Here is a 14,774-nt window from a genome sequence, read left to right on the forward strand (position 1 = left end):
GGCCTCTCCACAGCTCAGAATGACCCAGAACGCTTATTGGCCAGTGGGGGTGTAATTTGGAGAGCTCTGGAGTGTGTGGCTAGCGTTCAGGTGGTCAGAGCTGGCCCATGAGGTGCAGTGAGGTCATCCTCACTGAGGGATCCCTTAGGCAAGAAAACACAAGTAAGAGATCACCTTAACATGTCCAGGCCTGTGGAAGTTAGTGGGAAGACAAAGTAAACCTTCTTTTTTCTCTCAGTAAAGTAATGACCGAGTGGTGACCCGCTCTGTGGAGCATAAACTGTGTCATCAAATTACTACAAAGTGGTATATAACTAGTTAATACCCTCCTGTGTGTGTGAGATGCTGTTAAAGCTCTTGTCCTGTCTAGGAACCCCGGGGTCATCCCTGAGGCTATGGGGTGTGTCCAGTTCCAGCGCTGAGGCCAGGACACACACTGAGCGTGTGTGAAGCGCTCATGTGAAGCGGAGGATGAGGGGAAAAAAGAGAGAGATCAGAGAGAGTCTGATCTCCTGCCACAAAGCTCTCAAAGCAGCTTGGCTTTTTCCAGCATCTCTGTGTGAGAGCACTGGGAACTAGAAACACCAAGGAGAACCAAAACACATCACCATCTCCTCTCTACTGCTTTTTATCTGTCACTTATCTTCTCTTCTCTCTCTGAACCCTTCTGTTCACTTCCTTTACCACCGTCTGTCTTCTGTCCTCTGTTACACATTTCTTATATTCATTAACACAAGTAAAAGAGTGGTGAAGTCTCTGATTAGCTGATGCTCCTCGACTGCCACCTAGAGTTCATCTGGAGAAACCACAACATGCTGAAATTCAGACACTTTAAAAGGAAGTGCCTTGTAAAGAACTGTGCAAAAGTCTTGAGCACTGTTATTATTTCAAATAATTTTTATTTCTAATATACAAGGGTATATAAGGCTTATATATATATATATATATATATATATATATATATATATATATATATATATATATATATATATATATATAATTACATTCATTCATTATCTGTAACCCTTATCCAGTTCAGGGTCGCGGTGGGTCCAGAGCCTACCTGGAATCATTGGGCACAAGGCGGGAACACACCCCGGAGGGGGCGCCAGTCCTTCACAGGGCAACACACACACACACACATTCACTCACACACTCACACCTACGGACACTTTTGAGTTGCTAGTCCACCTACTAACGTGTGTTTTTGGACTGTGGAAGAAAAACTGAGCACCCGGAGGAAACCCACACGGACACAGGGAGAACACACCACACTCCTCACAGACAGTCACCCAGAGGAAACCCACGCAGACACAGAGAGAACACACCACACTCCTCACAGACAGTCACCCGGAGGAAACCCACGCAGACACAGGGAGAACACACCACACTCCTCACAGACACCCGGAAGAAACCCACGCAGACACAGGGAGAACACACCACACTCCTCTCAGACAGTCACCCGGAGGAAACCCACGCAGACACAGGGAGAACACACCACACTCCTCACAGTCACCCGGAAGAAACCCACGCAGACACAGGGAGAACACACCACACTCCTCTCAGACAGTCACCCGGAGGAAACCCACGCAGACACAGGGAGAACACACCACACTCCTCACAGACAGTCACCCGGAGGAAGCCCACGCAGACACAGGGAGAACACACCACACTCCTCACAGACAGTCACCCGGAGGAAACCCACACAGACACAGGGAGAACACACCACACTCCTCACAGACAGTCACCCGGAGCAGTACTCAAACCCACAACCTACAGGACCCTGGAGCGGTGTGATTGAGACACTAACTGTAGCAGCACACTTGATTTAACATAAAGAACAGTTTATTAACCACTAAAATAGGAACTGAATGATTACCTCAAATAAACTGACAAAAGGAAAGATGCGGAAAGCTTTAAAATAATACATTCAAACACAAATATCACACACTTAAATACAGCTATTTATTTCTGCTCAGAATAGCTTTTTATTCAATTGGATTTTCTTAGGTGTCTTAGACTTTTACCCAGCACCGTACGTCCACAGTGTGTTCCCTCATCGCTGAAGATACAGCTTCTGCTCTTCTCTGGGAAGGCTTTACACTAGACTCTGAACATTGCTGTGAGAATATGGCTGCAGCTGCAAGAGCGTTACTGCCTCCAGGTGCTGATGTTGGACAATTTCTTTTGGATCAGAAAAGACGCTCCAGTTCATCCGTAAGGAAATGAGTGAAACTGCATTGGTCCAGCGACAGGGGCTCACACCGAGCACTGAGTATGAGGTCTGTAGGGTATCTGTTATTGCATCAGTGCTTTATTTTATATACCACCTTAAAGCAACACTATGTAATATTTGTACCTTTAAATTACATCTTCAAAACTGCTGTGTTGCTTCTGAGTAGCAAAACGAAGAACAGGGCTTCTGTCGTTTTTACTCTGGGCTCAGCACAGAAGAAACAGCACTATGCAACTTCTGGAGGAGGGTAGCAAACCACCACCAACTCCCACTGCTCTTCCTGTTGATTTCAATACAGTGCTGTGAAAATTATTTACACTAGGGGGAGCCCCAAGAGCAAAAAAATAACCCTAATCCTGCTTAGTGTTCCTTTAAAGCAGCTGAATTCAATGGATCAACATCAGCAAAAGGACATTTCTAAAAAAAGGTTTTATTTTACAACGTGTGTCTGTGCAAATCAGCTCTTAACCGGCGACTGACGAGGGTCTGAAAAGATGAAATAAAAAAACAGATCCTAAAACATCCCAGCTACAGATACTCAAATCTTACAAATAAAACGGTCCCCAAAAAAAGGTTCCTCAACTGAAACTACAGAGAAGAAACACATCTGGTCCCGTGTGGACCTTAAAACACTGGTTGTTTGAAACAAGACGTGATCGAGTGAAGGTTCTTAATAACCTCTGCATTAGTAGTAAATTCTCCACACATTAAATGTTTGTCCTAGAACTAGATTTCCAAGCGAAGAACCCTTAAGGAACCTTTACATGAAGAGGCTGATGATCCCGAATCAAAAACCATAAATGAGCAGTTTATTATACACTTGGTCGTCAGTTCCTTTATAACCTAAGGCATTATTACAATATGTAATACCACAGAAACTGCACTGCACTCAAACACTTACAGCGCTTCTTAGAAACACCCGACACAAACGTGTCAAAATACAGAAAAGTCACTGTCTCCACGTGACGAATAAACTCCATTTCCATTGGACAGTGGAGGGGGAGTTTACGGGAGGAAAAGAGCAGTAGAATTGTGCATGGAGCATTGCTGCATCAGTCAAAGACACAGTGTGAATACAGCCTGTACACAGCAAACTGTACAAATCAGTACATTCATCATCAGGAAAATCACAAACAGATTCAGTAACGCTTTCACTGGAGGTGCTTAGAGAGAGTCCAGGACGCTGTCCATCCAGACGTCCTCGTCTTGACACGAAGTGAAGGTTAAAATGCTTGGAAAACGTTTGCACGGTGGCAGCAAACCTCCGTCCAAGTCAGTCTTTATATTCCTCTGTGCGAGAGTTCATCCAGCCCCTCGCCTCATTAACAACGGGCCGAAGATTCAGTGGAGATTTGCGTTCGAAGTAAAGCGAAGGTTTACAGTTCATCCTAAAAAACATGAAACAAACACTGTGATTGTTGTCATTTTAAATCGCAGTAACAGTTGTGTTTAAAGGTCAGTGTGTGTGTGAGAAAGAGCGCACCCTGTGTTAGTGTGTGGAAGCGAACGTGTGAATGAGTAGGTGACTGTGTGTGTGTGGTGGGTCAAATTCCTGTTCTGTCTTTAAGAACAAGGCTAAAGAGTTCATTCATGTGCGTTTAGCAGAGCCACAGGGAGGGGGTGCTGTGGAGGTGGGAGCTCACTGACTGCTGATGTCACACTGAACAAATGGGTGGGGGAGGGGGGGAACACAAGCCCAGTAGCCCACTGCAGTTGTGAGTTAAGCGCCAAGTTTGTGTTAAAAGACAGAAATGAAGCTGATCTGTACCTTAGGTGTAGATTTGTTCTTGAGATTGAGCTGTTGGAGCCTCTGACGGATGATGTCAGTGATGACACTGGAGTCTCGACTGTTAATGTACTCCCCGCTCTGTGGTCTCTGAGAAATCGAGAACAATTAAATAAGTATAAAATCCAGAACAGTTTTACACAAATCATTTCTGCATTATGTTTATACCTTACTGGGTTTCCTAAGAGTATATCTTCACCTGTGTGGTCTGTACAAGTACATTTTAAAATCCACATACTGTAACAGTAGCTGTCTTTCATGATCCGAGTGTGTGTTTTCTTTTTCTTACCCGTGGTGTGGTCAGGTGTGCGTAGAAGCGGACCGTGGGGTACGCATTGATGCCTGCGCTCTGACAGATCTGATAATGAGTTTGACAGTCCACCTTCCCTGCCCTCACCTCTCCCTTCAGCATCTGGAGGACACGGCACAGAGGTGAACAACACACTCAACAGCATGGTATCGGTCAGAAACACTTGCAGACTGTGACTTGACATGACTACACATAGAAGAATAAAAGTAACACCGGTGGGGCGCACTTGTAAGTCTTAATATGGTGGAATTACTTTAAATTATTAAAACACATTTTTAAAAAAAATATATAGTAAACAAGTTTTTGTGGAGTCTTTTTTACATTAATTCATTCATTGTCTGTAACCCTTATCCAGTTCAGGGTCGCGGTGGGTCCAGATCCTACCCGGAATCACTGTGTGCAAGGCAGGAACTCACCCTGGAGGGGGCGCCAGTCCTTCACAGGGAGACACACACTCACACACACACCTACGAACACTTTTGAGTCTCCAATCCACCTACCAACGTGTGTTTTTGGAGCATGGGAGGAAACTGGAGCACCCAGAGGAAACCCACGCAGACACAGGGAGAACACACCACACTCCTCACAGACAGTCACCCGGAGGAAACCCACGCAGACACAGACAGAACACACCACACTCCTCACAGACAGTCACCCGGAGGAAACCCACGCAGACACAGGGAGAACACACCACACTCCTCACCCGGAGGAAACCCACGCAGACACAGGGAGAACACACCACACTCCTCACAGACAGTCACCCGGAGGAAACCCACGCAGACACAGAGAAAACACACCACATTCCTCCCAGACAGTCACCCGGAGGAAACCCACGCAGACACAGGGAGAACACACCACACTCCTCACAGACAGTCACCCGGAGGAAACCCACGCAGACACAGGGAGAACACGCCACACTCCTCACAGACAGTCACCCGGAGGAAACCCACGCAGACACAGAGAGAACACACCACACTCCTCACAGACAGTCACCCGGAGGAAACCCACGCAGACACAGAGAACACACCACACTCCTCACAGACAGTCACCCGGATTTGGTGCAAGTGTATACCGACTTATCTGGTAAAACTAAAAGCCACAGTCTGACGACATAAGTGTGCTCTGAGCGCAGGTCAGCAGTGGAGCGTGGAGGGGACAATCGTGCTCAGGCACAGTAAGAGGCAACCGGGCCAAGTGTGAGTACCCCTAAGAGTAGAGGGCGCCAGTGTAATACAAAATGGCAAATCTAAGTCTAAGGGACAGCAGACAAGTCTGTCAGAGCTTCCTTAACAACAGTTTGTGGTAAACCACATCGTCTGTGTTTACAGACACCTGTTCCTCCCACAGCTCTTTGGAAAATAGTCATAATCTACAGATTTAAAACCTCAGAAAAGGTTAATTTCAAATCATATTCATATATCACCTGGCACTGAGCTTTGTATCCTTAGGCCTTATTAAGAAGCTCCAGAGCTCTATGCCTTTTATGCTTTTCTATATATGTTTTAAAAACCGGGAATACGGTGAAACGTCCACAATGGCTGTGCACTCATTATAAAAGGGGTTACGACCATTTTTAAATTTGATTTACAATCCACCCACAAGGAAGCCGCATACAATGAAATTTCTTTAAAAAACAGTGTACTGAGTTAGTGATTATCACTCAAACATCAGAGGTCAGTTTCCTGCACTGCTGCGCTGACAGTTAGTGAAGAAAGGGGAAGCCTCGATACACACTTATAAAAGCGCACTGTCACTGTGGGTCCGTGTGGAAAGAAGAAAAGCAGCTTCATCATCGCCGTCACAATGACAAGCACTTGCTCAATCAAACGGTCACAGAACAGTTGTTCAAAGATTATATCTGGTGACTGGACAAAGGAACATGGGACTATTTCACAAACCTGATGCAGGTCTTAAACACCTAGACATGTTTGGTGTCTGAATTTGGCCTGTGCCTACTGTTCAGACAGGATCAGATCAAACAGCTTCAGTACAAATCTAGAGAAGCATCTTTAAAAGCAGATGCACTGTGAAAATCGGTGTTTGTGGGCAGTCAGAAAACATGACATAAAACGAGCCGTTCCGCTTCTGCTCCGCTTCTGACGTCAAGTCCAGAGACTTTAGGATTGCCCCACAGCCACATCTGCGTCTGTCTGATCACAGCGCCGGACCCTTGTTAACGTGAGAGCGCAAAGACGTGGTTAAATGCAGCAAAACAGACAGATAAGAGCACTAAGTAAAAACGGAGAGGAAAGAGAACAGAGCGAAAACGGCTAAAAACCAGAGCTTCTGCTCCTCGCTCCTCACTGCTGTGCGCTCGGGGTCGGGGTGAACAGCGAGCGGCTCATTATCATTTAAAGGAACAGGCGCTGAAACCCGGCTGAACATGTCTGTTGAGACAGTGGGTGGGGTTTGTTCCTTTTGGTAGTTTGACTTAAGCAGAACCTAAGTTTCATAACTGAATATTTCACCTTAAAGATCCCAAGATGCTTTGGTTTGCGACGGACTAGCACAAAGTCCAGGGTGTGTTTCTGTCCTATCAATCCTGTCCTTTATTAATATGGCATTTTAAACGACTGCTGTGGACCCAAAAGTTTTCCAGCTGAAGCAGGAACTTAACAATAAAGCCATACACGAACATTTAAATAGATATTAAAACAGAAAAACAAACAGAGACTTGAATGGTAAATAAAGACAGTTGTACCCGAGCGAGAATTTCAAACTCTGGAGCAAAGTGCTGGCAGGGTCCGCACCATGGAGCGTAGAAATCCAGCACCCAGTGCTCCTTCCCTTCCAGAACTTTCCTCTTAAAATCTTCAGGCGTCAGATCCACAGAGGCACGTGGCAGAGAGCTGAGGAAAACAAGAATAGAGCTGAGAACACAATCACCGCACACTTTCTGCCTAAACATACACTAATAAGCCACTTCTTTGTTTTTACATTCACTCTCCATTTGGTCCATTGACCCTAGAGGAGAACTTTGTAGTTCTACAGTTACAGACTGTAGTCTATCTGTTGCTCTGCGTACTTTGCTAGCCCCCTTTCCCCCTGTTCTTCAGCGCTCAGGACCCCCACAGAGCAGGTATGATGTGGTGGTGGATCATTCTCAGCGCTGCAGTGACACTGACGTGGTGGTGGTGTGTTAGTGTGTGTTGTGCTGGTGTAGAGTGGATCAGACACAGCAGTGCTGCTGGAGTTTTCAAACCCCTCAGTGTCTGGACTGAGAACAGTCCACCGACCAAAAACATCCAGCCGACAGCGTCCTGTGTCACTGATGAAGGACTAGAGGACGAGCGACACACACTGTGCAGCGACAGATGAGCTACTGTCTCTGACTTTACATCTACAAGGTGGACCAACGAGGGAGGAGTGTCTCAGAGTGGACAGAGAGTGGACACAGGGTTTAAAAACTCCAGCAGCACCTGCTGTGTCTGATCCGCTAGTACTAGTAGCTTTAATGTGATGGCTGATTGTTGTAGACATGCTTTATATGAAGCTTGCAGTATTAGGGATAGGAAATATGGAGTTTTTGCTGAAAACATCCCTGTACGACACTTACCTGAGGGCCCAGGTCCTGAGGGAGTAAGCGTCCCTGTTCCAGCCGTTAAAGCTACTGTGGGACAAAAACAAAAATAAGAATCACTTGAGATGCACTTAAATGGAGTGATATTCCAGTATTATTAGCATTAGAAGAGAATGTGTCTAGTATTAAAGGAGCACGCAGTCATTTTCTCCAGCGATTCTACTTCAAGTTATGAAACAAACATAATAGTGACACCCAATGGTCTGGAGGTATCAGCAGCTGGATACTGAGCCTGTTTTTAACAGAGCTGTCTGTATGTGGAGGGCCCAATCTATGTAGAATTATCTGGTTAAAGTTAGGAATGGAAAAGCTGTTTGTTTCTTTACATGTGAGTTGCACTCAAAAGAAAGGAAGTACAAAATAAATAACCACTTTTATTTAAAAAAAAAAAGGTTTTGCAATGTTTTGGCAGCAGAAATCACAGATTGCTCCTTTAAGGGCTGTGATGACATTTCTACACGAAGGTTGCATGTGTAGAAATGTGTAGATTGTGTAACATGACACGAGGAGAGTGGTGTTGCAAGAGAAACATGAATGTGAAACGGTGTTATGGTGTTAAAGAGTCATGGAGAAAGGCTCATGTTGGAACCTGAATTTCTCTGCGCACACTTCTAACCTGTCCATGTGTCAACAACTGTTCTGATCTCTGGTGATCATTTTAACACGGTGTTAACTGGACATTAAAGTGAACATGTTCTACCCCTTTTCCACAAAGGAACACAGTTCTGAGGTCTTTGTGACGTATCTTTGACCTGCTTTGGTCAAAATATCAACAGCCGTGTTCTCCCTTTGCCTCAGCAGCTCTGTTCAGTTTAAATTTGTTTTTGCGCGCTCACATAGACGTGACAACAATCATGTTGTAATAGCATGTTTCTAAATGTTCATGTGGGTCTTTGATGCAGAATAAAATGAATATAAATAAAAGGGTGAGGGAGAAAATGTTGGTAATGATGCTGCTGTTTGAGGATTGAAGGTTTTTCCCCCAGTGTTGTACTTGTCTGTGCAGCGGACTGTTGTGTGAAAACATCATTCATTCATCATGTAACCCTTATCCAGTTCAGGGTCGTGGTGGGTCCAGAGCATACATGGAATCATTGGGCGCAAGGAGGGAATACACCCTGGAGGGGGCGCTAGTCCTTCACAGGGCAACACACACATTCACTCACACCTACGGACAGTTTTGAGTTACCAATCCACCTACCAACGTGTGTTTTTGGAGCGTGGAAGGAAACCGGAGCACCCGGAGGAAACCCACACAGACACAGGGAGAACACACCACACTCCCCACAAACAGTCACCCAGAGGAAACCCACGCAGACACAAAGAGAACACACCACACTCCTCACAGACAGTCACCCGGAGGAAACCCATGCAGACACAGAAAGAACACACCACACTCCTCACAGACAGTCACCCAGAGGAAACCCACGCAGACACAGGGAGAACACACCACACTCCTCACAGACAGTCACCCGGAGGTAACCCACGCAGACACAGAGAGAACACACCACACTCCTCACAGACAGTCACCCGGAGGAAACCCACGCAGACACAGAGAGAACACATCACACTCCTCACAGACAGTCACCCGGAGGAAACCCATACAGACACAGGGAGAACACACCACACTCCTCACAGACACAGGAAGAACACACCACACTCCTCACAGAGAGTCACCCGGAGGAAACCCACGCAGACACGGGGAGAATACACCACACTCCTCACAGACAGTCACCCGGAGCAGGAATCAAACCCACAACCTCAAGGTCCCTGGAGCTGTGTGACTGCGACACTAACCTGCTGCACCACTGTGCCGCCCATGTGAAAACATAATAATAACAACAATAATGATAAAGCATTTATGAATCGTCGTACTGTTACTGGTTGTTATGGGTAAAATTGTCATGGGAAGGTCGTGGTTAAAGTGTTACAGTGCGTGTATGAATGCTCGTACTGGAACTGGTCTTTCCGGTTGCTGTTCTGGGGGAAGAGGCGGATCTCAGGATACGCTCTCACGCTCTCACCCTGACAGAAGGAGTGATATTTCTGACAGTCCACCGATCCCACGTTTATCATCCCAGTCAGCATCTGCACACAGTGGACAAGACCGATGAGAACACAGCCCTGGAAGACAACGACGAAACACTATCCGCAGAAATCGTCAGTACGGTCATGTTAACGTTTCTAAAACAGTTTAACCACCGCTTCTCAATCCTAGTGAAACAGTGCGGGGTGAAAAGAGAACGACGTATTACTAGTTATTAAGGAAAATATGTACTGGGCCTAAAACCATGGACACTGTTTGGAGCCTGGATGGTGTTGTGTGTTACCCGAGCCATTCTCCTCCACTCGGGCAGCAGGGCCTGGCACGGGCCGCACCACGGAGCGTAAAAATCCACCATCCACACCTCGTCCTGCCTCCTCTTCTTCACCAGCTGTTGAAACGTGTCTGGGGTCAGAGTCACCACAGCTGGATTCACCAGGTCCTGAAACATAAATATGGGCAAAACATTGTACGCAGGTAGAGAGGAGTTTGCGTTCATTTCTACACAATTCTATGGGGTTGTACCCTCCATTCCATTAGCTACATTAGCCTTGTAACTCATTACTGGTGACTGATGTTAGTGCTTCAAACACCATCTTAGCCATATATTTGCAATCATTCATTCCCTGTGTGTTGCGTGTGCCCTCTGCCTGCATATTCCCCCTTTAATAAAGAGCCTCAAACAGGGGCCTACATCCTGGGCGTCCTCTGTACTGTCCCCTGACAAGTTTGACTCTAAAGAAGGACCAGTCTTTTCAACAAACGTGGCTTTGAAAGTCTGTTTCTTCACAAGTCAACATTTTAGAAGCTCATTTCCGACCCATAGACCCCATTAACACCTGGCATTAATGTGTGCCTCGAGGGAATCAGTTCACAAACGACTGCCAAAGTGCATAGCAGTTCACACCTGGCATTTAAATGCTTCTCCTGTGACCGCTTGTGATCAGATTCCTCACATTTCCATTGGTGTAGGTGCGAGGAGCACGTTAACTCCAGGAGGCTGTGCTCCTGAGGGTGGGATGAAATCTAAATTATGCCAAAACACAGATAACTCTTTGGGTTTTGCCCCAAAAACCTAATAAACACACCCCCTGAAACGTGAACCCTTCTGCTTTTCAAATGTATGGCGTGTGAAATGAAATGCATTTTCAGATCCTCGTGAGTGAGGCACATTTCTGTCTGAGAGTCAGTGCGCAAGCCGTGTGGACCCACTAACACACACACACACACACACACACACACACACACACACACACACACTCACACCTCCGGTTCATTACTGAGGTTCTTGGGTCATTCTCATGTCACAGAAGTGAAAATAACATAAATTGCAGATCTCACAGCAGTGATAAACGAACCATGGCCTTTAATTGTGATCATGTGACAGAGATGCTATCATTTTCAGTGGTGAAACAGAAGTGGCTGATTTTTGCAGAACGGGAGAAGGCCAGATTTGGAGATCTACAGAATGAGCCACGATTAATGAGATAATTGTGAAATGAAGGAAACTGAAGTAGTGAGGTGTTGATATCTCATTCATTACACTGTGATGTGCACGTATTTAGGATGGCGCTGATCTGTTAGCCCCCCGCCCCCCGACCCCCTGACACAGAGAGGCCTGGGTGTATATTGTGATTTAGTGCTAAGCCCATTTTAAACAGAGCTGCCCCCATGTGAGGGACCCACTCTATGGAGCAAAAATGGGTTCATTCAGGGACTAAAAAAATTGCATCCTTCATTGTCTCATGAGCTGCACATTGAGGAAAAACACACAAACTATTCTTACTTTTATTTTTGGTTAAAAAAAAATAACGTATTTCACAGGAATACTATGTAAATAAGTTTTTTGTCTCCTGAGCTCCCCCTAACTGTTGCTGAGTGTAATTCACATTTACAGTAATGTCATGAAACCAATCTCTCTCTCTCACACACACATACACACACTTTACAATGCTTTTTAAGCTGTAATTTTTAGGTAAAAATGCTGTAAAAGTGTTCCTTTAACTAACAAAGAACCAGAAGCTGTGGAAACAAGAAAAAGTCCATAAACCCCTCTCTAAGAGGCCCTGGATTTGCCACAAACGTACCTGGATAAACTCCAGAATACCATCAGCAGAGTGGTGTCCCTCATACTCGTGGATGCTGGACTTGTTGAAGATGACAGTGGTTGGGTAGGCGTTAATGTTGTACTGCGAAAAAAAACAAAACGAGATGCATTAACTGTCAACAGTGGACCTTCACTTTCAAAAACCAGCCATATCCACAGAGAACAGTCTCCAACCGTCAGTTTAAACGGAACGCAAACTGAGATAATGTCATTAAAAGGATAAAAAACAGAGGAATTATCAGATGATTGCTTCAGTTTCCTTTAGAAAGTGGCTGAGATAGACATCAGCTTTAAATTAGCACACAGTTCAAACTCAACAGGAAGCAGCTGGTGCCAAAAAGCCTCATCTTTATCTGCTCAACACATGAGGGGAGCTCTCATTAATGAGCGGTAAGAAGAAGCACACACACTAATGCATTAATAAATATGATAGTAATAAATATAGAGATTTTTTCACATAAAATATTCAGAAACATTCAACTGGAGAATAATTTAGAAGCGTTTTAAAAACTCAGTTAAAAGCAGGGGAAAAAATGTACATTCATGAGAATGCCTCATTCTGATTGGTCAGAAGCAGTAGTTGCCAAACAGAGCTTGAACCCCGAGAACCCCTGATCTATAGGATGAAATGTGTAAAGAGCAGCCTCTACCACAGCCTACAGTCCTCTGTAAAAGTGTGAGTGTTCCTTCTCAGTAGATGTCCCCCACTCAATCATCCCCCACAATAAGAAAAAAATGAAGGCATTTTTCTGCCAGTGTGAAAGTCATAAAGCATAAATTGTGCAATTAAATGTTGCATAGGCCACATTTTACATTCTACAGGCAATACACATACAGAGAGGCAAATGAGAAAGTGTGTGTGTGTGTGTGTTTGAGAGAGAGAGAGACTGATTAGTGCAGAGTAAAATCAGAAATCATGGTAGAAATCAGAGTTTCCTGTGTCGTGTGGGTTGTGCTGATGGAGGTGTAGAAACTGTGGCTCTGAGCTGGGCTGCAGATCTAAGAAAACAAACAAGGTTAAGCTCCGTTTTAATATTCCACCAATCAAACACAATGCCACAAACTGCGAACGCGTGCTTCCCCTAAGATACCAGCCACTGTTTCTTTTTGAACGGATGCTAATGCACCATTACTGGACAGTTTAACACACTGGAGGAGAGCACCATCTGATCCGACCCTACACATCAGCCGACACACACCTGTTTCTGCTTGCACTGTGTGAAATATGACGGGTGTAGAGGCATGTGCCATCCAACCCATCTAGAAATCAAAGGCAGCTGGGCTCTATAGGTCTCTCAGCCTTGGACAGCTGCTCGGAAATTGTAATACATTACCTGTAACTTGTAAGCATCTTTGGGTTCTTGAAAAGCGCTGTATAAATGTAATGTATTATTATTATTATTATTATTAAATACAGATTTATGTTTTAATTGTAGACTAAAATAAAAAGACAATATTGTTTCTATCCTGATATTATTTTTAACCATGAAATGTTAATGTTAATAAATGTGTGTGTGTGTGTGTGTGGGTGTGTGTGTGTCTCACCATGCTGCAGAGACCCTCATGTATGGTGCAGTCCAGAGTGCCAAACTTCAGCTGTCCATGCAGCTGAATAGAGGCTTTTCTCAGTTCAGGCAAAAGAGCACGACATGGAGGACACCACTAAACACAGCAACAGAAAACACACACACACTTAATATAAGGCACACCTATTACACACCTGTGATCAGTGTTAAAGCAGCACTGTGAGAAAAGATCAGGTTTAAGGTGCATTTGAGGGGAAAAATTAGCTGAAGTGTAACTGATCTGTAAGATTTTATTCAACGTGTGAATTCCCACAGAGACTCATTTGTAACTGGAGTTGTTTAGGTTTGTAGCACTGTCGCTAATGCAGCAAGCCGTCTCCCGAATTTGGAGATATTTCCACCTTAAGTGACGTGAAACAGCAGAAATAAGCCAATATTACTCACATAACGTGAAAAGAGTTCTCTCCTTTGTCTAAAATAACAACAGATGCCTTTCCTCTCCCATGAACAGAGAGAGAAAGCCTATCATTCCGGACTGAGAGAGTTTGTTTTTTTACAGACACTGGGGGTTCGTAAACACATCAGACTGGTTCCCAGTGCAAATCGACTGGAGATCAGCAAATGGTGAGGAAACATCTGAATTACAGTCGTGAACGTCGCCTTCAACACTGAATGTAATCACCAATAAATATAATGTTAAAAAGCATACACAAGCACATCTAGATCTATCAAAAATCATTTTCTAAAGGCAACAAACACTCCTCCCCCATGTTAACAAAATGCCCCACAAGGGGCACCATTCAGATCTTCGCATCAATGACTCCACGTGTTCTTGTTTCACACGACACAATCATACTGTTGAGTCTGGAGTGGGGTGTAATTTCTCACAGGAGCGAAGAAGTCCACCAGCCAGGGCTCCTTCTCGTCTCGGGGGAAATTCTCCGGTCGTAGAGTCGTAACATGAGCGCTCACACTCTCCTTGGCAAATGCCACAATGTTGTACAGGGCGTCTTTACCTGAGGATAAAGGAGAGCAGCTATAAAAGAACATCAAACTACAGCATCCTCTCCTGCCAAGTGCTAGATCTGGTTTGACAGAAGACTGATGAGGACCTCGGACTATTTCTAAATTATTTTTTGTTAACACATAGTTAATGCATCACTGATTTCTCAACCTTCAGTACAT

General features: G+C 44.9%; 1 protein-coding gene across 1 annotated transcript in view; it reads right to left on the reverse strand.

Moving 5' to 3' along the window:
• Positions 1-1,923: 1,923 nt before the first annotated feature.
• dnajc10 (DnaJ (Hsp40) homolog, subfamily C, member 10) overlaps positions 1,924-14,774 on the reverse strand; it is a 28,198-nt gene continuing 15,347 nt past the window's right edge. Inside the window, exons 14-23 of the mRNA XM_066658916.1 lie at positions 14,478-14,605; positions 13,609-13,725; positions 12,044-12,145; positions 10,243-10,398; positions 9,867-10,000; positions 7,889-7,942; positions 7,034-7,181; positions 4,312-4,434; positions 4,005-4,112; positions 1,924-3,624 (exon numbers count right to left, since the gene is read on the reverse strand). Coding sequence (XP_066515013.1) covers positions 3,613-3,624; positions 4,005-4,112; positions 4,312-4,434; positions 7,034-7,181; positions 7,889-7,942; positions 9,867-10,000; positions 10,243-10,398; positions 12,044-12,145; positions 13,609-13,725; positions 14,478-14,605 — 1,082 coding nt within the window. The 3' untranslated portion in view covers positions 1,924-3,612. The remainder of the gene's footprint in view (positions 3,625-4,004; positions 4,113-4,311; positions 4,435-7,033; positions 7,182-7,888; positions 7,943-9,866; positions 10,001-10,242; positions 10,399-12,043; positions 12,146-13,608; positions 13,726-14,477; positions 14,606-14,774) is intronic.

This window comes from Hoplias malabaricus, unplaced genomic scaffold, assembly GCF_029633855.1.
Source record: "Hoplias malabaricus isolate fHopMal1 unplaced genomic scaffold, fHopMal1.hap1 scaffold_52, whole genome shotgun sequence".
Lineage (NCBI taxonomy): Eukaryota > Metazoa > Chordata > Actinopteri > Characiformes > Erythrinidae > Hoplias > Hoplias malabaricus.